Source organism: Diaphorina citri, unplaced genomic scaffold (assembly GCF_000475195.1).
Source record: "Diaphorina citri unplaced genomic scaffold, Diaci psyllid genome assembly version 1.1 scaffold834, whole genome shotgun sequence".
Taxonomy (NCBI): domain Eukaryota; kingdom Metazoa; phylum Arthropoda; class Insecta; order Hemiptera; family Psyllidae; genus Diaphorina; species Diaphorina citri.
Window position 1 is genome coordinate 132,299 of NW_007378266.1, and position 25,172 is coordinate 157,470.

A 25,172-nucleotide genomic window follows, 5' to 3' on the forward strand; every position below is an offset into this window, starting at 1 on the left:
CTCGAATTCCTATTCCTTTACACCAGCAGTATCATTATTGTGGTCAAATTTTCAAACAATCTAATATATATATCTAATGAATGTATGTGTGTTTGTTTGTTCGAACTTTATGCCTGACCAAACCGCTCATCCGATTGCTATGAAACTTTGTCAACTTATTGCTTGCTCCCCCGTGAAGGTTATAGGCTATTTTCGGGTTCGTTTTTGTTAAGCTACGCCGAGCAAGACCACTAAATGAATGAGTGACATGAACGGCCATGCCTTAAGGATTTACTAGCAGAAATCTGGAACGAAGCGGGTTTCGGCTAGTGTTGATTATAAAATTATACACCTCGACCGGGATTGAACCCACGTCCTCCTGATTAGATTAGATCTATTTACTTACTCATCAAGTGAATCATCAGCGGATTGGAATGACGACTCTGATGATACCTCCTTGATAACACTGAGCTCACTTCTGATTGGTGCTCGTCCCACTACATCATAGCTGGAATGAAAATAAAACGTACGAGAAGTTAGCCATGGATAGCAGAGAAAGAAGTAACCCCTGAATAACTGGAAAGGAATTTTAACTGTGTTGAGCATAAATGCTTGTCACAAATGTCGTTCCCTGCTTAATGCACTACGCTAAATTTTATGACTTGACTAGGACTCGAACCACCAACCTCCAGATCCGAAGTCCACGGCGCTAACCACTACACCACTGAGGTTGGTGCCCCTGAATAACTGTTTCAACTCTAGGAATGGTTCCTTTTAAAGACAAGCAGAACCGAGTTTTAACAGTTAAAACAGGTTCTTTTCAGTCAATGCGCCCTCTGGTGAACTGGAGGTTGAGGGTTCGATCCCAACCAAGGCATGGATTTATTCTTATTTATTTGAGAATCGGCGTCAACCTAGCCTATAAGATAGGTACCTTCAAATTAAATTGATCCCAAGGGCCAGGCAATGCCTAAACCCTTGACAAATGGAGTGTGCCTGAAGGCATGTGATGTGTTCCTTACACTCGTCTTACACTCGTCTTTTTCTCTCTCTCTCTCTCTCTCTCTCTCTCTCTTCCCAGATTCACATCGGACTGCGTCGATACAAACGACGCAGTGCTGACATCACGAGAACTAGTGACGTCACCAAATACCGACGACGTGGTCGTGACGTCACACGAGTACATGGACGATGTTTTGCTGACGTCATTCAGAGGGGTGGAATGCCTGGAAATGCTAGTGTTAGATTGTTGAGTGGTATTGATGGAGTGTTGAGTGGTATTGATGGATTGTGGAGTAGTATTGATTTGTTGAGTGGTATTGATGGGCTCTTCTCGACCCACTGAATTCTCCGGTGCATTCAAAGTGGAATCCCGTCCCAGGTTCACATCGGACTGCGTCGATACAAACGACGCACCTCTTCTCGACCCACTGAATTCTCCGGTGCATTCAAAGTGGAATCCCGTCCCAGATTCACATCGGACTGCGTCGATACAAACGACGCAGTGCTGACATCACGAGAACTAGTGACGTCACCAAATACCGACGACGTGGTCGTGACGTCACACGAGTACATGGACGATGTTTTGCTGACGTCATTCAGAGGGGTGGAATGCCTGGAAATGCTGGTGTTAGATTGTTGAGTGGTATTGATGGAGTGTTGAGTGGTATTGATGGATTGTGGAGTAGTATTGATTTGTTGAGTGGTATTGATGGACTGTTGAGTGATGGTGGTGGATATATGGCGAACGCTCATTGGTTCGATGTCCACCGTTGTGGTCTGGTGGGAGGTGTTCACCAGAGGAGCTCTGAAAGAAATAGAATGGAATAGGATGGAATTGAATTCATTGCCCAATAAGACCAGCCACTCACTATCAGGTCGACCTGACAGTGTGTGTGCTTATCAGAATAGAATGGAATAGGATGGAATTGAATTCATTGCCCAATAAGACCAGCCACTCACTATCAGGTCGACCTGACAGTGTGTGTGCTTATAAAATGGAATAGGATGGAATTGAATTCATTGCCCAATAAGACCAGCCACTCACTATCAGGTCAACCTGACAGGTACACCTGACAGTGTGTGTGCTTATCAGATATCAGACAGACCTGACAAGCGAACCTGATCAGGTGTACCTGTCAGGTCTACCCGATACTGAGTGGCTGGCCTAATGATTGTGAAGTCCCCTTTATTTCGGTTGTATACTCGTACCTATCTGCTATGGTTATAGTGCCCTTCCAGGAATCGAACCCGGGACCACCTAGTGTGATAAACAACGGGCTATGGAGGAGTTGAAAATTTTACAGAGAAATCCGAAGATGACTTACCTTGGAGTAAGCATTGTAATGTTTTGCACTTACCTTGGAGTAAGCAGGACCATTGGGTACTTCCTCATCGGGTTTGACATTTAAAATATACTTTTTCATCTCAGATTTGGATTTTTCACAACTTATATGGAAATTGTTTACCCAAATGGAAAATTACATTAATTCTATCTCTAATTTTTTATATTTGCTTAAACAGGGACCACTTGTTTTTCACGTACCTTGGAGTAAGCATTGTAATGTTTTGCACTTACCTTGGAGTAAGCAGGACCATTGGGTACTTCCTCATCGGGAGTAACTTCCAAGGAAGCAAAGCTGAGCGCCTGAAATGGACGAGGACAAACACAAAACATGACAAACCACATACACACAATCATGCATAATAGCTATCGGATTAAAATAGCGAAAAAGAAAGCAAACATTACAAGACATCATACGTTTAGGCCAGCGTTTAGGTCACTATCAGGTAAACCAGACAGGTATACCTGATCAGGTCGGCCTGTCAAATGTACCTGATAGCCACATACACACAATCATGCATAATAGCTATCGGATTAAAATAGCGAAAAAGAAAGCAAACATTACAAGAAATCATACGTTTAGGCCACACACAATCATGCATAATAGCTATCGGATTAAAATAGCGAAAAAGAAAGCAAACATTACAAGAAATCATACGTTTAGGCCAGCGTTTAGGTCACTATCAGGTAAACCAGACAGGTATACCTGATCAGGTCGGCCTGTCAAATGTACCTGATAGTGTGTGTGTGCTCATCAGGTACCAGGTAGACCTGACAGACAGACCTTTTCAGCCGTACCTGGCAGGTCTACCTGATAGTGAGTGGCTGGTGCTCATCAGGTACCAGGTAGACCTGACAGACAGACCTTTTCAGCCGTACCTGGCAGGTCTACCTGATAGTGAGTGGCTGGCCTTATTGTATTATTTTTACTAAGAATCAGGAATAAGTTTGGATGTTACTGTTACCAGGTTACCACTGAAGGACAAAGACAAACAAGGACGTTTATCTGTAAATAAGTTGTTAAGAGCACTGACTCTCAACCCGGAAGTTCTACGTTCGAATCCCAGCAGGACGGAACTAAAAACTTTTTCGTTCTCGGATAGGCATGAATGTGTCTTGAAGTAATGCGAAAGCGGGTCTCAAGTACAAACTGTGGTAATGCGAAAGCGGTTCTGAGGTTAAAAAAAAAACCCCATTTGAAAAGGAAAAGAAGACATTTCACGAAAATTAAGGCACGTCTCACATTGGATGGGTTGGTTTTGCAGCCAACTCCGCGCTACTCAAAGTCGCGCGTCTACACGTGCAATGTGGGCACGGTTGGTCCAGTGGTAATGCGCTTGCTTGCCATGCAGAAGGTCCCGGGTTCGAATCCCACCATCGACAAAAAATTGTACTCGTTACCAGGTTACCACTGAAGGACAAAGACAAACAAGGACATTTATCTGTAAATAAGTTGTTAAGAGCACTGACTCTCAACCCGGAAGTTCTACGTTCGAATCCCAGCAGGACGGAACTAAAAACTTTTTCGTTCTCGGATAGGCATGAATGTGTCTTGTAGTAATGCGAAAGCGGATCTCAAGTATAAACTGTGGTAATGCGAAAGCGGTTCTGAGGTTAAAAAAAACCCCCATTTGAAAAGGAAAAGAAGACATTTCACGAAAATTAAGGCACGTCTCACTGCTCTCACATTGGATGGTTTGGTTTTGCAGCCAACTCCGCGCTACTCAAAGTCGCGCGTCTACACGTGCAATGTAAGACGGGCCTAAGGCCTTATTCACACGGTCAACATAAAGGGGGTCTCACCTTCTTCACACTGCCACTAGCAGAGCCAGGGGTCTTCAACAGGGACTTATTCGGCTTATGTGCCGAGCCAGGGGCCGCCTCAGGGTCTACAGGGGGCCTTTCCGACTTCTTATGTACATAGGGCGTATGCAGCAGGGCCGAGATGTTAGGATCAGAGGGGAGTTGAAGAGACAGATTGGTGTCGTCTCCGGACGCGGTCGGGACGGGATCGAAGCTGAAATCGAACGCGTAGCGACCTCGCTTGGTAGAGTTCTCCAGAAGAGATACAGAAGTGTCCGGGCCTCGCTTTCTACTTTGATCATCTGAAAATATCAATGCAAAAATAAATGGTCACGAACAACGATCCAATCTGAACTATCAACTCTATAGAACTGCGTCGGTAGCGTGGTGGTCATGACGCTCGCCTGGTAATCAGGAGCACTTGAGTTCAATCCCGGTCGAGGTATTAAATTTTATTCTCAACACCGTTTAAGAATTATGCATGAATGCTTGTCACAAATGTCGTTCACCGCACTAAATTGTATAACTCGAACCACCGACCTCCAGATCCAAAGTCCACCGTGCTAACCACTACACAACTGATGTTGGTGGATAGGCATCATTACTCACCACTGACGAATATCCCAATCTTTAAACAGAGAGTAGACTAGTGTCGGGCTGTGCGACTATAAACAAGGAGAACAGCCAACCCTAACCAGCCTAGCTAGTTGACAGTTTTCAAAGGGTTCTCATGATGCCAATGGTTGACTGCGGTTCAGTACGACCCAATTAAACATGTCTAGAGACTATCTCCCTGGTGTATGGCTGATAAAAGAGATATTTTCTCTATTTTGTCGTCACCTTTCGGCTATAGCTAAAGCCACTACAACAACAACTCAGTATAACTTACGTTCAGACACCCCCCGTTCCGTGTATTTGGCGGTTCTCTTCCCACTCTGATACTCCTCCTTCACATATGGCTGATAGAAGAGATATTTTCTCTATTTTGTCGTCACCTTTCGGCCATAGCTAAAGCCACTGCAACAACAACTCAGTATAACTTACGTTCAGACACCCCCCGTTCCGTGTATTTGGCGGTTCTCTTCCCACTCTGATACTCCTCCTTCACCAGTTGCGGCACACACCGCGTGTACATATAGTCCACCTGTTTGTCGGTCCGCCAAATGAACTTCTGCATGTCGGCCGTTTCCTGGGCGCTCGAACCTTTGGCGGCCGCTATGAGACTGGAGGCGTGCTTCCGTTTGACGGCGTCCTTGTATTCGTAGGCTTCGCAGTACCTGGAATACAATCGGCAAATGTCGAAAATTAATATTTGGCGGAAAATCAAAGGATCTAAATATTTAATTATTTGTAGTAAAGCTGAGAGTATTTTCACTTTTTTTTTGATATCACAGGAATACGAGCCTCCTTTAATAATACTATTCATTTTGGTATTTAACCACAGAAACCCATGTATTTCAACATCTTCCTCAACACGAGAGACAAACTTGGAATTTTTTCATCTAGCAAAATTTCACTCAGAGGTCCTCTTTCAGATAACCATTGAAAATACATAAGTGGCCTGTGGCAGCAAGTGTGGACGTCCAAAACAGAATCTCTTTGCTTGAATCATGTTGATTCTAAATAAAGTCACGCAACAAAATACGGCTAAACATTACCCAGCCAGCCTAGTTAGCTTAGTTGGTAGTGCATCTGCCTTGTAAGCGCTAGGCCGCGGGTTCGATTCCCGCCCGGGGCGGATGTTAGAGATACCTGAGGGGGGGGAGGAGAGAGATTATTTTTGGACACCCTGTATAATTATTATTAAATATGTTTATATTAGACATCCTAGGTTATAAAGTTATGAAATAGGTAACTACAAAACTTATTATGAATCCTGGAAAAAAGGAAAATTAAAGGGAATTAGGAAATGGAATAAAATAGACAATCATAGAAGAGAACAGATTTTTTAAAAGAGGTTTGATAGAGGGAACTGTAACTCCCAAAGTCTTGTCGTCCCGAAATTGAAGAGAGAAGGAAGACCAGGATAGGAGAAAGCCAGCCGTTCCAAGAACGAACATTATCCGTTCAGGATAAAATCCGTCCCGGGCGAGAATCGAACCCGCAGCCTGGCGCTTACAAAGCAGAAGCGCTACCAACCAAACTAACTAGGCTGGCGTTTTCGTGTTGACCCGGCATCGGCACCTAAATGGGAACTATTGAGTCTGTTGGAGCTCAAACATTAATTATGGGTGGGTTTCTTACGACAAAGACCATACGAGTCCAACTGAAAAAAAAAAAAAAAAAAAAAAAAATACTTGACTTGATTCTGAGTGCAACACTCTGGCTGAAAGTCACACGTGTACTGATAGGCGAGCTGTTTCTCTCGTTTGAGTAGAACTGCACTGTAGTGTAGCCAGGTAATAATGAAACAGTTGAATGAAACACTTACTTGACTTGATTCTGAGTGCAACACTCTGGCTGGAAGTCACACGTGTACTGATAGGCGAGCTGTTTCTCTCGTTTGAGTAGCATGAGTATCACTGCACTGTAGTGTAGCCAGGTAGGTACCCGGGTGTATTTGGACGCTTTCTTCAAATGCTGATAGGCGTCACTCCACCGGTTATGATCCAGGCACCAAACACCCCGAACCTGGGAATTGAAAAATTAGAAATGGGGGGAAAAATCACTGCAATGGAGGAGTTGCAATTGGGAAAATATTTTTAATAAAAGGTGGATTCCTACGTAGAAAGTTGTGAAAAATCCAAATCTGAGGTCAAAACTCCGAAAAAGTAACTTTGAAAGGTCGAAAATTCAATTTTTAATTTTCCTACGTAAAAAGTTGTGAAAAATCCAAATCTGAGGTCAAAACTCCGAAAAAGTAAATTTAAAAGGTCGAAAATTCAATTTTTAATTGCCGTTCTAATGAAAGGGTTCAAAGAGTTGTGACGTCAGATTTCACGTCAAAATGCGCAGAAACGCTTGCGCACAAACAAACGAAGCGGGAGGTGTTACTGAAGGACAAAGACAAACAAGGACATTTATCTGTAAATAAGTTGTTAAGAGCACTGACTCTCAACCCAGAGGTTCTACGTTCGAATCCCAGCAGGACGGAACTAAAAACTTTTTCGTTCTCGGATAGGCATGAATCTGTCTTGAAGTAATGCGAAAGCGGATCTCAAGTATAAACTGTGGTAATGCGAAAGCGCTTGAGGTTAAAAAAAAACCCATTTGAAAAGGAAAAGAAGACATTTCACGAAGGCCCGTTAAGACCCGTCTCACATTGGATGGTTTGGTTTTGCAGCCAACTCCGCGCTACTCAAAGTCGCGCGTCTACACGTGCAATGTAAGACGGGCCTAAGGCCAAGTTTTTTGAGATGATTGAATAAAGATAAGTTGAGTAAGTTGAGTTGAGTCCTTATCATGATCCATCATCTTTCATTGAAAATTTTATCTGCCTCGATGATGTAGTGATCAAGACACTCGTCTGGTAATCAGGAGACCGTAGATTGAATCCCAGCCGAGTTTATCCTATTTTTATCAACATTGTTTGCGAATTTGACAATAATTTAATACAGTTGTCCTTGACATAACGTACAGTGCACTTCACTCTTGACCTGAGAACATTTTGTGTAACAAAAGTTGTGAACTGATTCAAAAAATACTTTTCTGAAAGTGATTCGGATAATCGGCGATTCGGATAGTCGGAGTTCGAATATTTGGAGTTCTACTGTAGTAGTAAGTAACCTTTTGCTGAAATAAGAGAAAGGCCTTTTCAGTCCTATGTGAGCAGATAAGCACTGTTATCATTAAGTAAATTCATTTTAATCCTCACTTACTTGGCTTGGCTGTAGTAGTAAGTAGTCTTTTGCTGAAATAAGAGAAAGGACTTTTCAGTCCTATGTGAGCAGATAAGCACTGTTATCATTAAATGCATTTTAATCCTCACTTACTTGGCTACGGGCATATAGTGCTGAATATCCAACTTGACATAGTACAGCAGCATATCCTTCACGTGGGCCGGCACCTGAAGAATAAAACAAGAAATACGATAACAATTTCATGTTCCCGAAAAGTACATCATGCACTGAGTGGGATAACAGAAAAAAATGTTCCATTGTAAAAGGAAAACTGAATAATAAATCTGTTATTCTTTTCCCGTGTACAGACTGGATCGGCGTTTTTTCGTCAGCCCCTCAATCAGCCCTAACTAGGGTGATTGCTTTGTGTCTGACATTTGGTTTTGGCTACAAATTTTACGAGTGGACTTAACCTTTGCTATTTCTTTGGCGAGGGAAATTCAGGCTGGTATGACTCCCTGTTTAAAGTTCCCCAGCCAGACTAAGCTGGTCTACTCCCTGTTTAACGTTCCCCAGTCAGACAACGTCCCCCAGCCAGACAAGTGAAACAACAGAAGATTATTGTAAAAGGAAATTTGAATTATAAATCTACTATCATTACCTCCTCTAGCAAATACATCCTGAGCAGGGCCTGCAAACTAGGGGGCGGATACAGGGAAAACTATACTATAATTTAAGGTTAATTTGGGGTGTGGACACTAATTCTCTCAACTCTCTACCTACATTATTTTAATCTCGTGTACCACTAACTGCATCTTTATTGTCCTCATGAGGCTGAATGCACCCCAAACATCAAGCAAAGAGCCGAAGAAACTTTGTTTCTGCTGGGAATCGAACCCGGGACCTAGTGATACCCACTTGGCCACGCAGCCTTCTAAATAGGTACAACTCACCATTCGTATTTTTTGCAGCACTCAATAAACCCCGCAAACTTCACAGCCTTAGTGTCCGGGTCTACGCGGATACAGGGGGCAGTCCTCACCTCCCACACCCCATTGCTCGCGCAGTAGAGGGGCCCGCGCCTGAGTCAGGTTGAGGGCCAGGGAGTCTATCATGTGGATACAAGGGGCAGTCCTCACCTCCCACACCCCATTGCTCGCGCAGTAGAGGGGCCCGCGCCTGAGTCAGGTTGAGGGCCAGGGAGTCTATCATGTACAGGCCACTGGGGGGGAGCTCGAGCAGACTCTGGGCGCTCAGGTTGGACAGCTCTGTCCGTCTGAAAAAGAGAAATTGGGGAGAAATAAAAATCTGGTGTGAGCATCACACAACTTCGAGGGATGCAAAAGTCCTGGACTCCGCACACATGAATTTCGTCAGAAAAGGGTCTTGGCGGAGAGATTGGCCTTATAAAGCAGGTGGGCTACCTTCCAAGCTAACTAGGCTGGATTTTTTCCATCAAAGGTAACCCAATTTATTTTATTTGTTTTTCAAAGAACCTGCCACGGTGGCGTAGTGGTCAAGACGCTCGCCTCGTAAACAGGAGGGCGCGGGTTCGATCCCAGCCGAGGCATGGAATTTCATCATTTATGCGAAAGTCCTGGACTCCGCACACATGAATTTCGTCAGAAAAGAGTCTTGAGGGAGAGATTGGCCTTATAAAGCAGGTGGGCTACCTTCCAAGCTAACTAGGCTGGTTTTTTTTTCCATCAAAGGTAACCCAATTTATTTTATTTGTTTTTCAAAGAACCTGCCACGGTGGTGTAGTGGTCAAGACGCTCGCCTCGTAAACAGGAGGGCGCGGGTTCGATCCCAGCCGAGGCATGGAATTTCATCCTCATTTTGAGAAATTAACGACATAATAATGGAGCTCTAAGGGTTAGGTGGTAGAGAACGCCTCCGGCGTTAACCTCGCCTAGTGGTTACCTTCCACTGAAGAGTCTATTACTACTATAAAGGAGGATAAGTAGGTACACACTTGGTAAGTATTAATCTCTTACCTTTGTTCGGCATATTGTGTAATGAGTGTTACAGGGTATGGAATGCCCAGGCCTCGAGTCCACACATCCAGCGAGTTTGTCTCCGGCAATAATCCTTTGAACAGGAGACCTCCCAGCGTATTGTAGTAACCCTGTAGAATAGAATAGAATATACCTCATTTATACCGCTAAGATGAGACTGAAAAGTCCCTTTACGTCCACAGTCTAAATAAGATCTTGTTACAGTATGTCTCAGAAGTCCTGTAAGGTGTCGGCTAGGAATTTTTGAATTCTGATGGATCCTTGGATTAAGAAAGAACATAATAATACCTACCTGCCTCGGTGGTGTAGTGGTCAAGAATTGTCTCCGGCAGTAATCCTTTGAACAGGAGACCTCCCAGCGTATTGTAGTAACCCTGTAGAATAGAATAGAATATACCTCATGTATACCGCTAAGATGAGACTGAAAAGTCCCTTTACGTCCGCAGTCTAAATAAGATCTTGTTACAGTGTCCCAGAAGTCCTGTAAGGTGCGCCTTTGTCTTTTAAACGGCTAGGAATTTTTCAATTCTGATGGATCCTTGGATTAAGAAAGAACATAATAATACATACCTGCCTCGGTGGTGTAGTGGTCAAGACGCTTGCCTGGTAAACAGTAGGGCGTGGGTTCAATCTCAGTCGAGGTATGGAATATTATACTCAATATAATTTGAGAATTTGACCACAATAATAGTAGTAGCCTACTGCTGGAGTAAAGGGACTTATCAGTCCTATGCCGTCCGCAGTCTAAATAAGGTCTTGTTACAGTGTCCCAGAAGACCTGTAAGGTGCGCCTCTGTCTTTTAAACGGCTAGGAATTTTTGAATTCTGATGGATCCTTGGATTAAGAAAGAACATAATAATACCTACCTGCCTCGGTGGTGTAGTGGTCAAGACGCTTGCCTGGTAAACAGTAGGGCGTGGGTTCAATCTCAGCCGAGGTATGGAATTTTATCCTCAATATAATTTGAGAATTTGACCACAATAATAGTAGTAGCCTACTGCTGGAGTAAAGGGACTTATCAGTCCTATGGGAGTAGTATAAATAAGCACTATTATTAATTAGGTAATAAGTATGGACCCATAGGTTCTAGGAGCTTCAATTTACCTGTAGGGTGTTAAGTGTTCGAATCCTCTGGTCCAATCCAGTGCTCGATGACAGAATCTGATTGTCCAACGAGAGGAGGCGATAGAGACGTAGTACAGTGTCCAGCTGTTTGATAAATTGACGTAGAAGAGATTCGTCCCGGGGATCGAACCCAGTGCTTGAGAAGTCAAACAGGGAGATACCTGAGGGGGGGGAGGAGAGAGATTATTTTTGGACACCCTGTATAATTATTATTAAATATGTTTATATTAGACATCCTAGGTTATAAAGTTATGAAATAGGTAACTACAAAACTTATTACCTTTATATGATACAATGGATACACGTTCCGGTTTTGATCTTATCCGACTCGAGTTTCGTCCTGTGAATTACATACCAAATTTCAAGTCTCTAGCTCTTACTGTTCTCGAGATATTTTGTTTACAGACAGACACGGACCAATGGCTGAAACTTTGGATTTAGGCTCTAGGGACCTCAAAACGTGTTTTGGCACTAAAAACTGACCATCGAAAATTTGACCCGATTACATTACTTTCCTTCCTATAGGATAAGGAAAGTAAAAAGGAAAAAAACATGATTTAATGTTTACTTACATAGATTATCCACATAGCGTTTAGCGCGGGTGACATGTCCCCATGCCCAGTTGACTAGGAAGCTCACACTGCAGCCACTAGCATCGAATGTGCCCAGAGACCACTCCTTGGCGGATGTCAGGAGGAAATTCTCAAACGCTATATCATCCAGAAGGTCGAACAGGAGGGAGAGAAGAAACTGACGCTGCTCTTCCTGAAATGCGAAAATCGATAGGATAAAATCCACCCCAGGCGGGAATCGAACCCGCGACCTGGCGCTTACAAGGAAGACGCGCTACCCTCCAAGCTAACTAGGCTGGCAACACTTGATTTGTTTCTTGATAGCTCTCGAACGATGACGCAATATGATTTCGATTTTTTCATGGAAAGGTGCATTACAAGGAAATTTTTCCTGAGATTAAATTTTTCAAAATGCAGGACAAGGAAAATAAATAGACTATAAATAGATAAATACGGGGAAATAATAAGGATTATTAATACAAAAATTAAATTAAGTCACCCATCCATTTATTGGCCTTCCTCGGCGTAGCTTAACATAGGTAACTCTAAAACCGGTCTTAAATGATCGACTGAAGTGTTATCTAAAACTTTCTCGCTTTGAGTTCATCAATTTTACAACAGTAGGCATTTAACTGAGATATAACACATCCCCAATAAGGGGAAACAATACCTCAGTATAACTCAATTTCTTAATTTTTTTTACATAGGTAATTAAACATCTTTTCTGTATATTTTTTACTCATTTTTTATCGTTATCTATGTATATGGTATATGTACCATAAATAAGGAGTATTATGTTGAGGAAAAAAAAAAAAAAAAAAATGAAGCCCAACCTTCTTGGCATTTTCTCTGTAAAAATGCCCCTTTCATATTTTTTTTTTTTTTCATAGGTAATTAAACATCTTTTCTGTATATTTTTTACTCATTTTTATTGTTATCTATGTATATGTATATGTACCATAAATAAAGAGTAAAAATTTGAATTACATAGGTAACTAAACATCTTTTCTGTATATTTTTTACTCATTTTTATTGTTATCTATGTATATGTATATGTACCATAAATAAAGAGTATTATGTTGAAAAAAAAAAATGAAGCCCAACCTTCTTGGCATTTTCTCTATAAAAATGCCACTTTCAGAGTGTTTTCTCTCACCTGCGAGTATTGTTCCAGTTGATGATACGAGAATACCGGGTCCATGAACAGTGGCTGTAGATGTAGCTTCACAGCTAGCTGGAAATATCGCTCTGGCTGAAGCAGGCAGGTGGCACGGCCGTCTGTCATCAGCTTGAGGGCTTTCTCATGTACTCCGAGGTGGGCGAGGGCCACCACTTCGTTCTCGAGAAGGGCTAGACTATCTGTAGTGTAACATAAACAATAGATCAGTTACGCTTACTTGGGTGATGGTTCAAAGTCATAGAAAAGGAAAAAATAGGACCAACGGAATTTTTTTCTTCTACGACTTCTAGATACCGAGATAAATCGATTTAAAAAATACCGGTAAATCGTGAAGTTTGACGTTAAACAGGAAGATATTTATCACTTACTAGTGGTTGACCCGTCTTTTGTACGGGATCAGTGCAGCGTAAGAGGCATGATTTTGAAGCGCCGCCATTTGGAATCAGAATGGAATGTGACAATTTTAAGTAGCCTATGTCACCCTCAGTACTCTTCTAAACAACCACAAAAAAGTTCATCCCCATATAAGTTCGGACTCGGGTTTGCTTACAGTTGTAGGCTTTATCAAGGAAACTGAAATGCCTACAAGTGTAGGCGAAACGACAAAAAATTTCATCCCCATATAAGTTCGAACTCGGGTTTGCTTACAGGTTGTAGGCTTTATCAAGGAAACTGAAATGCCTACAAGTGTAGGCGAAACTAGAGTCGGAAGAAAGTCAACAATTAAGTATCCAAAAACCATTAGAACGACAATTAAAAATATAATTTTCGACCTTTTAAAGTTACTTTTTCGGAGTTTTGACCTCAGATTCGGATTTTTCACAACTTTTTACGTAGGAATTCTTTTATTAATAATATTTTCCCAATTGCAACTCCTCCATTAAACAGGAAGATATTTATCACTTACTAGTGGTTGACACGTCTTTTGTACGGGATCAGCGCGGCGTAAGAGGCATGATTTTGAAGCGCCGCCATTTGGAATCAGAATGGAATGTGATAATTTTAAGTACCCTATGTTACCCTCAGTACTCTTCTAAACAACGACAAAAAATTTCATCCCCATATAAGTTCGGACTCGGGTTTGCTTACAGTTGTAGGCTTTATCAAGGAAACTGAAATACCTACAAGTGTAGGCGAAACTAGAGTCGGAAGAAAGTCAACAATTAAGTAAGTATCCAAAAAGTATAACCGTAAGAAATAATGTAGTCCTTTACTTACGGAAGGAATAGGCGTTCGGATAATAGTAACTCTCAAACTGAATGTGTCTATTCTTGGACGTAATAATCTTCTCAAAGCTTCGATAAACTTCGATTGAGATCGGTAAGGCTCGGGCATCCAACACCTACAACACAAACAAAGGTAACAATTAAGACACAACGAAAACCGCGAACAAACCGCGGATAGCGCGAAGATTTCGAATACCGTGAACAAATCACGAATACCGTGAACAAATTGCAAATACCGCGAACAAACCGCAGATACCGCGAACAAACCACGAATACCACGAACAAACAGCGGATACCACGAACAAATTGCGAATACAGCAAACATATTGCAAAAATCGCGAACACATTGCAAAAACCGCGAATACCGCGAACAAATCGCGGATACCGCGAACAAACTGCGGATACCGCGAACAAATTGCGAAAACCGCGAACAAACCGCGGATAGCGCGAATAACCGTGAACAAACCACGGTACCTAACTGTGAATTTAAAAGAAGACAAAATGTCACTTTTATCTAAACATCCACAGAGGAAATGAGGAATCTCCAAACCCATGGTCAAAATCTAGGAGAAACCTCCCCTTAACCCCCTACATTTCCCCTGATCCCCTGCTTTACTTTTGATAGTAGGGGGTCAAGGGGAGGTTTCTTCAGACCTAGATTTTTGTCAGAGCTCATTCTTTCTTCTGATTTCAGGTTGGAAGGTTCTCTGTTCCCTCTCTCCTCTCTGTGATATCTTCAAATATTTCAATCTTTTGGATACCAAGAGTTTCCATTGGAGTATTTAAGATTACCAAGGATTCTTTCCTATGTAACTTTTCACGAGGAATCGATTGGTGTACATATAAGGTCTCTAGGAATGACGGTAAACAAATTATGCGCGAGTAACGAGCCAAAGTCAAAACATTTGTGATGAGGAATTCCAGAGCCTTTTTTTTAAGATTTGCTAGAGGGATCTGTAACTGCCAAGGTCTTATCGTCCCGAGAAGAGAGAAGGAACATGGGATAGGAGAAAGCCAGCCGTTCCTAGAACGAATCTTATCCCTTCAGGATAAAATCCGCCCCGGGCGGAAATCGAACCCTCGACCTATCACTTACAGACGCGCTACCAACCAAGCTAACTAGGCTAGTGCGACCTTGTTTGAGGTGCAGGAATAAACGGTATTCATCTCATTAATCTTTTTTTGTTTTTTTTTTTTTTTTTTTTTTTTTTTTTTTTTTAAAGATGAGTGTTTCCCCCCCGTTTTTTTTTCGTAGCGATGAAACAACTGCTACATTGGACGCTTGTGGCCTGTGTCGTAGCATGCCCATCCCGTAGTATGCCTCTCATCAGATGGGCGAGAAGAGACACAATACTTCCCATTTAGGTGCTGGGTCAACACGAGAACACCAGAAAGTAACCCGTCGAAATATTTGCAATCGAAAAACGAGTACAGATCTTTGTCGATGGTGGGATTCGAACCCGGGACCTTCTGCATGGCAAGCAAGCGCGTTACCACTGGACCAACCGTATTAATTAGGTAATAATTATGGACCCATAGGTTCTAGGAGCTTAAATTTACCTGTAGGGTGGTAAGTGTTCGAATCCTCTGGTCCAATCCAGTGCTCGACGACAGAATCTGATTGTCCAACGAGAGGAGGCGATAGAGACGTAGTACGGTGTCCAGCTGTTTGATAAATTGACGTAGAAGAGATTCGTCCCGGGGATCGAACCCAGTGCTTGAGAAGTCAAACAGGGAGATACCTGCCTCGTGTACCACTAACTGCATCTTTATTGTCCTCATGAGGCTGAATGCACCCCAAACGTCAAGCAAAGAGCCGAAGAAACTTTGTTTCTGCTGGGAATCGAACCCGGGACCTAGTGATACCCACTTGGCCACGCAGACTTCTAAATAGGTACAACTCACCATTCGTATTTTTTGCAGCACTCAATAAACCCCGCAAACTTCACAGCCTTAGTGTCCGGGTCTACGGTTTTCTCTTGAAACCGACACTCGTACAGTAGCGTGAACGGAGATGGATAATCGTCATCTATCGTACGACACGCTACGTGTAGATAGAGGGATGCGTACGGATCGTCGGAGGCTACCTGATGCGTCATGTGGGTGATTTCGCATGCGTCCCACAGACCGGATGTAAACCTGAGAGGAAAAGCATTATTAATATTATTATCAAAGCATTATTTTAAAAGAGGAAAAGCATTATTGCTTGAATCAAAACATTATTTTGTTTTGTTATGCTTTGAGATTGGTTGAAAAAAAGAAGTAAGGTGGGGTGGATTGGAAAAACTTGAAAAAGTTTCAATATGTTCAACCAGTTTAGCGGGGGCCTAATCGCGAACAACTTATCTCTGCCCGTAGAAAAATCGTCATAACGTCTCATCGGAAGGAACTGTAACAGCCAAGATCTTATCGTCCCGAAATCGAAGAGAGAAGAAAGACTGGATAGAAGAAAGCCAGCCATTCCGAGAACGAACATTGTACGTGCAGGATAAAATCCGCCCTGGGCGGCAATCGAACCCACGGCCTAGCGCTCACAAAGCAGGCGAGCTACCAACCAAGCTAACTAGGCTGGCAAAGTTTAACAAACACACCGAGTTGACGCACAACACATATCTTTTCCATTGCTTTCTCAGTTCCTCCCTATACGTACACTAGTTCCAGACGGGCCAGACTCCACAGTTGCAGCACATTCTTATACACATATACCTCGCCTTCTATCTCACAATGCTTGCGCAATAAATACGCCACCACCAGCAGGTTTGCTTCCTGTATCAAAAGGGGAAAAGCATTATTAATATTATTATCAAAACATTATTTTAAAAGAGGAAAAGCATTATTAATATTATTATCGAAGCATTATTTTAAAAGAGGAAAAGCATTATTAATATTATTATCAAAGCATTATTTTAAAAGAGAAAAAGCATTATTGCTTGAATCAAAACATTATTTTGTTTCGTTATGCTTTGAGTTTGGTTGAAAATAACAAGAAGTGAGGTAGGGTGAATTGGAAAAACTTGAAAAAGTACTGTTTCAATATGTTCAACCAGTTTAGCGGGGGCCTAATCGCGAACAACTTATCACTCTGCCCGTAGAAAAATCGTCATAACGTCTCATCGGAAGGAACTGTAACAGCCAAGATCTCATCGTCCCGAAATCGAAGAGAGAAGAAAGACTGGATAGAAGAAAGCCAGCCATTCCGAGAACGAACATTATACGTGCAGGATAAAATCCGCCCTGGGCGGCAATCGAACCCACGGCCTAGCGCTCACAAGGCAGGCGAGCTACTAACCAAGCTAACTAGGCTGGCAAACTTTAACAAACACACCGAGTTGACGCACAACACATATCTTTTCCATTGCTTTCTCAGTTCCTCCCTATACGTACACTAATTCCAGACGGGCTAGACTCCACAGTTGCATCACATTCTTATACACATATACCTCGCCTTCTATCTCACAATGCTTGCGCAATAAATACGCCACCACCAGCAGGTTTGCTTCCTGTATCACATACATACGGGAGATGTACACGTCTTCCTGACGAAACGGCTTGGTACAGATCTTGTTGTTGGGCAACTGCAAGAGAAAAAAAAATATTAAAAATAAATGCAAATAATTATTAGAAAAAAAAGTTTTAAAAGGAATCTTAATTGTGTTAAGCATAAATGCTTGTCACAAATGTCGTTCCCTGCTTAATGCACTACCTAAGCCAAATTTTATGGCTTGACTTGGACTCGAACCACTAACCTCCAGATCCGATATTAAAAATAAATGCAAATAATTATTAGAAAAAAAAAAGGTTTTTAAAGGAATCTTAATTGTGTTAAGCATAAATTATGCTTGTCAGAAATGTCGTTCCCTGCTTAATGCACTACCTAAGCCAAATTTTATGGCTTGACTTGGACTCGAACCACTAACCTCCAGATCCGAAGTCCACCGCGCTAGCCACAACACCACTGAGAATAGAAATGAGTATGGGAGATCGTAGAATTATTATCCCATCAGGATAAAATCCGCCCCGGGCGGGAATCGAACCCGCGGCCTAGCGCTTACAAGGCAGACGCGCTACCAATATTAATTAAAAATAAATGCAAATAATTATTAGAAAAAAAGGTTTTTAAAGGAATCTTAATTGTGTTAAGCATAAATTATGCTTGTCACAAATGTCGTTCCCTGCTTAATGCACTACCTAAGCCAAATGTTATGGCTTGACTTGGACTCGAACCACTAACCTCCAGATCCGAAGTCCACCGCGCTAACCACTACACCACTGAGAATAGAAATGAGTATGGGAGATTGTAGAATTATTATCCCATCAGGATAAAATCCGCCCCGGGCGGGAATCGAACCCGCGGCCTAGCGCTTACAAGGCAGACGCGCTACCGGCTAACTAGGCTGGCTTGTTTCAAATATATTTACAAATAACAAAAAGAAAGTCAACTCACCTGAATGAAAAACAGCTCGTTGTGCACAGACACAGAATTAAGATGTAGAGCAATGTGCGATGAGTCGTCCATCTGAGCGTGTTCTACTTTCTCAGCCGTGTTCAGATCAGAGTAAGCTTTGACCATGAGATCCAGGGGATCTTGGTCTTCGGGACTTCGATAAGCTGTTGGGGTAGAAAGAGAATGTGTCAAATAGACATTAGTAATAATTGATTAACAAAATAAATTAGGGGAAGCGTTGTTTATATTGCCTGAATTTTTGACCTTCCGCATGGCAAGCAAGCGCGTTACTATTTATTCTGAAGGCCTTTCTGATGGACACGTAATTATAATTACCTAAATTAGGTACAAATCAATTATCATTCCACTTTAACAGATCCATTTTTAAAGAGGTTTAACAGAGGGGAACTGTATAAAAATGAAATTTTTCTCATCCCAAAATTGAAGGAAGGACAGAATGAGAAAAAGCCAGCTGATCCGAGAACGGAGCTTATCCTGTTAATCATAAATTTCGCCCTGAGCGGAAATTGAACCCGCGACCTTTAGCTTTACAAGGCAGACCCTCCAAAATAGCTATAGCTCACTAGGCTGGCAAATGAACTAAATTCATTAGAAAATGTAATATTCGTGTCCAATTTTAAGTCACTGATGCAAAATTTTATTATTGTAAAAAAAAAAAAAAAAAAAAAAAAAAAAAAATTTCCCGTTTGTTAATCATAAATTTCGCCCTGAGCGGAAATTGAACCCGCGACCTTTAGCGCTTACAAGGCAGACCCTCCAAAACAGCTAGCTATAGCTCACTAGGCTGGCAAATGAACTATTAATTCATTTAAAAATGTAAAATTCGTGTCCAATTTTAAGTACAAGAGACGACCGTTTTTTTTGTAATTTCAGTTCAAGAGCATACCTGGGCTAGATCATGCAGGGCCGTATACCGCGGTCCAGAGTGATATAATCTATAAGTTAATCGTATAATTCAGTTCAAAAGCATACCTGAGTCAAATCATGAAGGGCTGTATACCGCGGTCCAGAGCGGGCCACATTATACTCCTCTGGCATCTGTGCTGAGAACCACTGATCCAGATCAAACAAGTACAGCAGTGAATGATACGATTGAGTGTCCGTAGAGAACATGGAGGTTAAATAGAGAGCCAGCTTTTTTTCTTCGGCACTGGACTGTAGGGTAGAGAGGGACAAGAGACGACCGTGGGGTAATTCGGGAGTAGACATGTACCTGAAAGAATAGATGTCAGGAGGAAATTCTCAAACGCTATATCATCCAGAAGGTCGAACAGGAGGGAGAGAAGAAACTGACGCTGCTCTTCCTGAAATGCGAAAATCGATAGGATAAAATCCACCCCAGGCGGGAATCGAACCCGCGACCTGGCGCTTACAAGGAAGACGCGCTACCCTCCAAGCTAACTAGGCTGGCAACACTTGATTTGTTTCTTGATAGCTCTCGAACGATGACGCAATATGATTTCGATTTTTTTACCCCAGGCGGGAATCGAACCCGCGACCTGGCGCTTACAAGGCAGGCACGCTACCCTCCAAGCTAACTAGGCTGGCAACACTTGATTTGTTTCTTGATAGCTCTCGAACGATGACGCAATATGATTTCGATTTTTTTCGCAGATACCGCGAACAAACCGCGGATACCGCGAACAAACCGCGGATACCGCGAACAAACCGCGGATACCGCGAACAATGCCTGAATTTTTATTTTCTTGTATGTTTTTCATGTATTGATGTTGTATATTATTTGTATTTGAATTTTTTTTTTTTTTTTTATGCATCAAATCTTTATGGATCAGCATATTACGAAGTAAAGGTGATATGCTGAGAGAAGAATAAATAATCCAAGGCCAGCAAAAAAAAAAGAGAGGCTTTGTAAAACTGGCAAAAAGGAACTAATCTAGATATTCATACTCTAAATAAATAATGCAAGGTTAGCAAAAAAAAAAAAAAAAATGAGGCTCTATAAAACTGCTGGCAAAAAGGAAATATCCAGTCCTATGTTGGCAGCCTAAAATAAAATAAATATTTGTATTACAGCAACCTCTTTCTCACTGTGTTGTGTGTTTTACCACCATCTCATTGTCCTTCATCAAGTGGATGAAAAGGCACAGAATACTTCTCATTTAGGTGCTGGGTCAACACGAGAAATAAACTCATTGATTTTTTTTTTCTTTTTTTATTTATTTATTTTTTTTTTTGTCACTGGTGAGCATTGAACACAGGACCTTTTGAATGGTGAACAATTGCATTACGCCTGGACTAACTGTGTCCCATCAATGTTATGTCAAACTTACATGAGAGGAATGTATCCCGTTGCAACTCGACAAGGTAAACAATGCCACACTGGGTTCCTATAACAACCATGCCGGATAGAAGTTGTAGAGACGACGGGAGTGTTATACTCGAGCCAGGTGTGCTGCTTTCACATGTGATCGGACAAATAGATGTCACCTGATTAGAAAAAAGAAAATGATCAAGTAACTGACAAGAATATCCTACACTTATTACTTCTAATGGAGGAGTTGCAATTGGGAAAATATTATTCATAAAAGGTTGATTCCTATGTAAAAAGTTGTGAAAAATCCAAATCTGAGGTCAAAACTCCGAAAAAGTAACTTTAAGAGGTCGAAAATTCAATTTTTAATTGCCGTTTTAATGAAAAAGTTCAAAGAATTGTGACGTCAGATTTCATGTCAAAATGCACAGAAACACTTGCACACAAACAAACAAAGCGGGAGTCATGAATTATGACATCATCACCTACGGGGGCATTTGCCATGACATCAAACTTCATGATTTACCAGTATTTTTTAAATCAATTTATCTCGGTATCTAGAAGTTGTATAAGAAAAAGAAAAATTCCGTTGGTCCTCATTTTTCCTGCCCTATGACTTTGAAACATCACCCAAGTAAGCACAACTGATCTATTGACCAAACAAAGTGAAGGTCTATGTTTTAACTCAACCGTTTTGCATTTGGTCTATATATGTTTGTGACTTTGTTCCACTATAACTCGCAATTGCCTGGTCTGATTTTGATGAACTTTGAAATTTTGAGTTTCTCGAATCAAGACACGTTGATCCTTGAATGGAGTCCCAGGTCTAATTTTGGTCTCTTGATCAAACCATTCAAACTTTTTTGATGCTACTATGTGTGAATTCCCCTTACTTACTAGGAAGATATTTGAAAGAAAAAGAGAGGTTAAAAAAAAAAAAAAAAAAAAAAGAAGCAGTTGAAAGTTAGAAAGTGTCAAGTACTAATTTACTTATACTAAAATAAGAAGGAAAGATTAGAAGACTAATAATGATATAATTATAAGACCTTGTATTATAGGACCTTGTATTGGCCTGCATTTTAATACTACAGACTACTTTTTATTAGCGTACTTTTTATTAGCTGCAAAAGAATAGACAGACCCAACCACTTATTTTCCATTTGTATGTATTACAAGTAGGTACCTAATTTAAATTATTCTAACCTTAAATGTATCATCCTTGAAGTATTCTCTGACATCAAATGTCTTCTTTATTCGTCCTTCATTGACGTCTACAATTTCAATACAAGACTCAGTAAATGTGCAGGCTTTCTTGTTTCTTGATTCTGAAAAAGAATAGAAAACAATAAGTAATGCAAAAAATGTGATGTAAATTGAGTTCTCAAATGATCATCCATCTAGCTATCAACCAAGCATAACATTGCTCAACTTCAATGATTAATTAGGAAGTTGATCATTCAACATGGTATCACTGCTGGCTTAGTGAACCTTGAAAGGTCTCCTAAATGAGTTGAACCCAAAGAAACCATTTAAAAATGTACAATAATAATCAAAAGAGTATAAAACTATACACTTACTATCAAAGAAAAAGCCTCTGGTTACAGGATTGTCGGGATCTTCTTCAACACAATCCTCGCTTCTTTTGAACGAGATCTTTTTCTCGATGATACAACCTGGTTCTTCCTCCATATTGGAGCCTTTTCACCTTTTAACGTTCAGTTTTTGATATCTGAAAAACCAAGCCATATGTCAATAAATTCCTTGACAGGATTTTGAACAAAGACCAAAGTTTACTGATTTTCAAACTGTGAGATATGAGCAAAAGAGAGATAAGAACACAACTTGTTCCGAATAAAACCGTTGGATTTAACTGAGGGCTGAGGGAACGCATTACTCTAACGTTTTTTAGATAAGAAAAGGACCTCAAGTTTTGCTCTAAAGATGAAAATGATAAGGAAAAAGCAAAAAGCGTATTCTGCCTTTGTACAGGTATGGACGTTAGATGTGTTTGTCTGTTAGCAGTAGTTCGTAGAACCGTTTGGTTAATTTTACCTGGATTGTCAACTACATGGTAAAGAAGACACTGAGGAATTTGGTACTAATGAAAGACTCCAGATAAATCAATTAAACACTCCATTTGAGCAAAAGAAAGAAAATACAGGTTTCAGTTTCAGGAAAATCAGGAAATCGGCACTTTTCTTCTGTTCGGCGGAATAAAAAAATAAAAAACGAAAAACCTAACCTCAAAAAGTTGAAAAATAAAAATTTGAAAATGCCATGGAGGTATGAATAAAATGGAGGAACAGATCCCTATCTCACCTGTACAAATGTTGGAAGACAAAATTTTCGAAAGGAAAAGAGGGAAGTTTTTTAAACACCTAAGAAAATAGAATTAAGTACAAGCAAGCTTTTCAACAATGAGGGGAGGAGAAAGAGAAAAGAAGTAAAAAAAAAGATTGTACCTTAGAACCGCTTTTGCATTACTTCAAGGCACATTCTTTTACATCCATGTCTATTCAAGAATAGAATTTCTGCCCTGGCTGGGATTTGAACCCAGCACCTCCAGGTTGAGAGTCAGTGCTCTTAACCACTCAGCCACTTAAAAGGAGCTTTTCTTCAATTTTATCCAATGGGACCTGGAAATAAAATGAAAATAACTATATAATTAGATACAAAGAAAATTAAATAATGTTTATACATGGTTTAGTATACAAATCATCATCAATCAGAGATACACTGGACTTTGTCTTTACACCATCACTGTGAGGTTTGTCTTCAATTTTATCCAATGGGACCTGGAAATAAAATAAAAATAACTATAGAACTAAATACAAAGAAAATTAAATAATGTTTATACATAGTTTAGTATACAAATCATCATCAATCAGAGATACACTGGACTTTGTCTTTACACCATCACTGTGAGGTTTGTCTTCAATTTTATCCAATGGAACCTTTGAAAATGACAACAATAAATATGAATAAAAAAGAAATGAATAAAAAAAAAAATAAATCGACCAATGTGTTGGAAAAAAGATTATGTTTAATAGAGGGAACTCTAAAAATGGAGCTTTTATTGTCCCACAATCAAAGACAGAAGGACGGGATAGATGACATTCAGCCCTTCCAAGGACGTTCTTTTTTTTCTTCTTCTTCTTCTTCTTCTTCTTTAGGATAAAGTTCGCCCCGGATGGGAATCGACCTAGCTCTTACAAGGCAGACGCGCTACCAAACAAGCTAACTAGGCTGACCTGTGAGGACGGGGTCTAACTAGACCGGCTAAAATTGACTTTACCTTATCTTCACTGACTTCAGCGGTATCCTCTTCCTTGGGCGCAGGGGGGACGTACACAAACGCACCGCTCGCCTCCGCTTCCTTCATTTCCGTCACCGCATTCCTATCTGCGCTTAGCGGTACCTGCGCGAACGCACGCGCAGGTAGACTGCGCTTCCGTTCGGTGGAAAGATATTGCTCAGTGCGCAGGGAATCATTGAAGCCCGGGAACAGGTTTTCGTACTGAGTAGGATCCGCGAGGGACTGGCCAGCCTTCGCGTTCCCCTTGGACAGTTGAGCCCGCCACAGTTGTACAACTCGTGACACCTGAAAATAGAATAGAATATACCCGGTTTAAACTGCCAGAATGAGACAGAAAAGTCCCTTTACTCCAGCAGTCTAAACGAAGTCTTATGTACCTATTTGGTACAAAATAGGTGTGAATTTTATAAAATAAAAAACCTTGCTCTTAAATTTAAAAATAATTAAATAATGATAATAATAATAATAACAACAAATTTTCATCAGTAAATGGTTTCCTCAAGCTAAATTGATCCCAACGGCAAGGAAAACCTACACCCTTGACAAATGAAGCCCAAAGGCATGTGTTCCAATCCACTCGACCTCAACTTACTTTCCAGAATAACAGAATAGTAAATTAGGTATTTTATTATCATTATCATTATCAAAACCACAAAAAAATTCATCAAAATCGGTCGAGCCATTCTTTCGTAAAAAGAGGACAACAAAAGGTCCATTACAGCGTAACAGACAGACAGGCAGACATACATACAGACAAAAAACTTTTCACTATTTTATATTTCCAGCAAACCTTATATATTTCCACGATTTATAGAAATTCACAAAAAAGGTTCTCTAATTTTATTCATGAAGAAGATTTTAAATATGTACATACCTGGCTGGGTAGATAGGTCCTTGCAAAGAAGGCCGCCTCCGGGAGTCTATCGCTAGCAATGAGGAGTTCCAGACACTTGTCCAAATCTCCCAGGAGCATGTAGGAGAGGAAGGCGACGTTATTCTTCCCGTGAGCGTCCGAACTATCGCCTAGCTTGCGAACCATGTCCGCGTTACCGGCCGAAGTAGCTAACAGCAGGAGACCTGGGACGAGAAGTT

General features: G+C 41.0%; 2 protein-coding genes across 4 annotated transcripts; both read right to left on the reverse strand.

Annotated features, from left to right (window-relative positions):
- Positions 1–2,494: 2,494 nt before the first annotated feature.
- Positions 2,495–7,915, reverse strand: LOC103512414. Its single transcript, XM_008477178.1, has 5 exons — positions 7,877–7,915; positions 6,558–6,757; positions 5,171–5,403; positions 4,127–4,428; positions 2,495–2,626 (listed from the first exon to the last, which is right to left on the reverse strand). The coding sequence occupies exons 1-5, from the start codon at positions 7,913–7,915 to the stop codon at positions 2,495–2,497; spliced, it is 906 nt and encodes a 301-aa protein (XP_008475400.1).
- A 131-nt stretch (positions 7,916–8,046) lies between these two features.
- LOC103512415 (protein ELYS) lies at positions 8,047–19,700 on the reverse strand. Of its 3 annotated transcripts, XM_026825886.1 has the most exons (10): positions 19,465–19,700; positions 14,020–14,143; positions 12,778–12,980; positions 11,622–11,814; positions 11,029–11,210; positions 9,903–10,033; positions 9,118–9,181; positions 8,936–9,020; positions 8,567–8,622; positions 8,047–8,132 (listed from the first exon to the last, which is right to left on the reverse strand). In XM_026825886.1, the coding sequence occupies exons 1-10, from the start codon at positions 19,603–19,605 to the stop codon at positions 8,055–8,057; spliced, it is 1,257 nt and encodes a 418-aa protein (XP_026681687.1). In that variant the 5' UTR covers positions 19,606–19,700; the 3' UTR covers positions 8,047–8,054. The 3 variants fall into 3 exon arrangements, with proteins under 3 accessions (XP_026681687.1, XP_026681685.1, XP_026681686.1); XM_026825884.1 differs by lacking the exon at positions 8,936–9,020 and having other exon boundaries at positions 8,567–8,619; positions 9,030–9,181; XM_026825885.1 differs by lacking the exon at positions 8,936–9,020 and having other exon boundaries at positions 8,048–8,132; positions 8,567–8,611; positions 9,022–9,181.
- Positions 19,701–25,172: the final 5,472 nt, after the last annotated feature.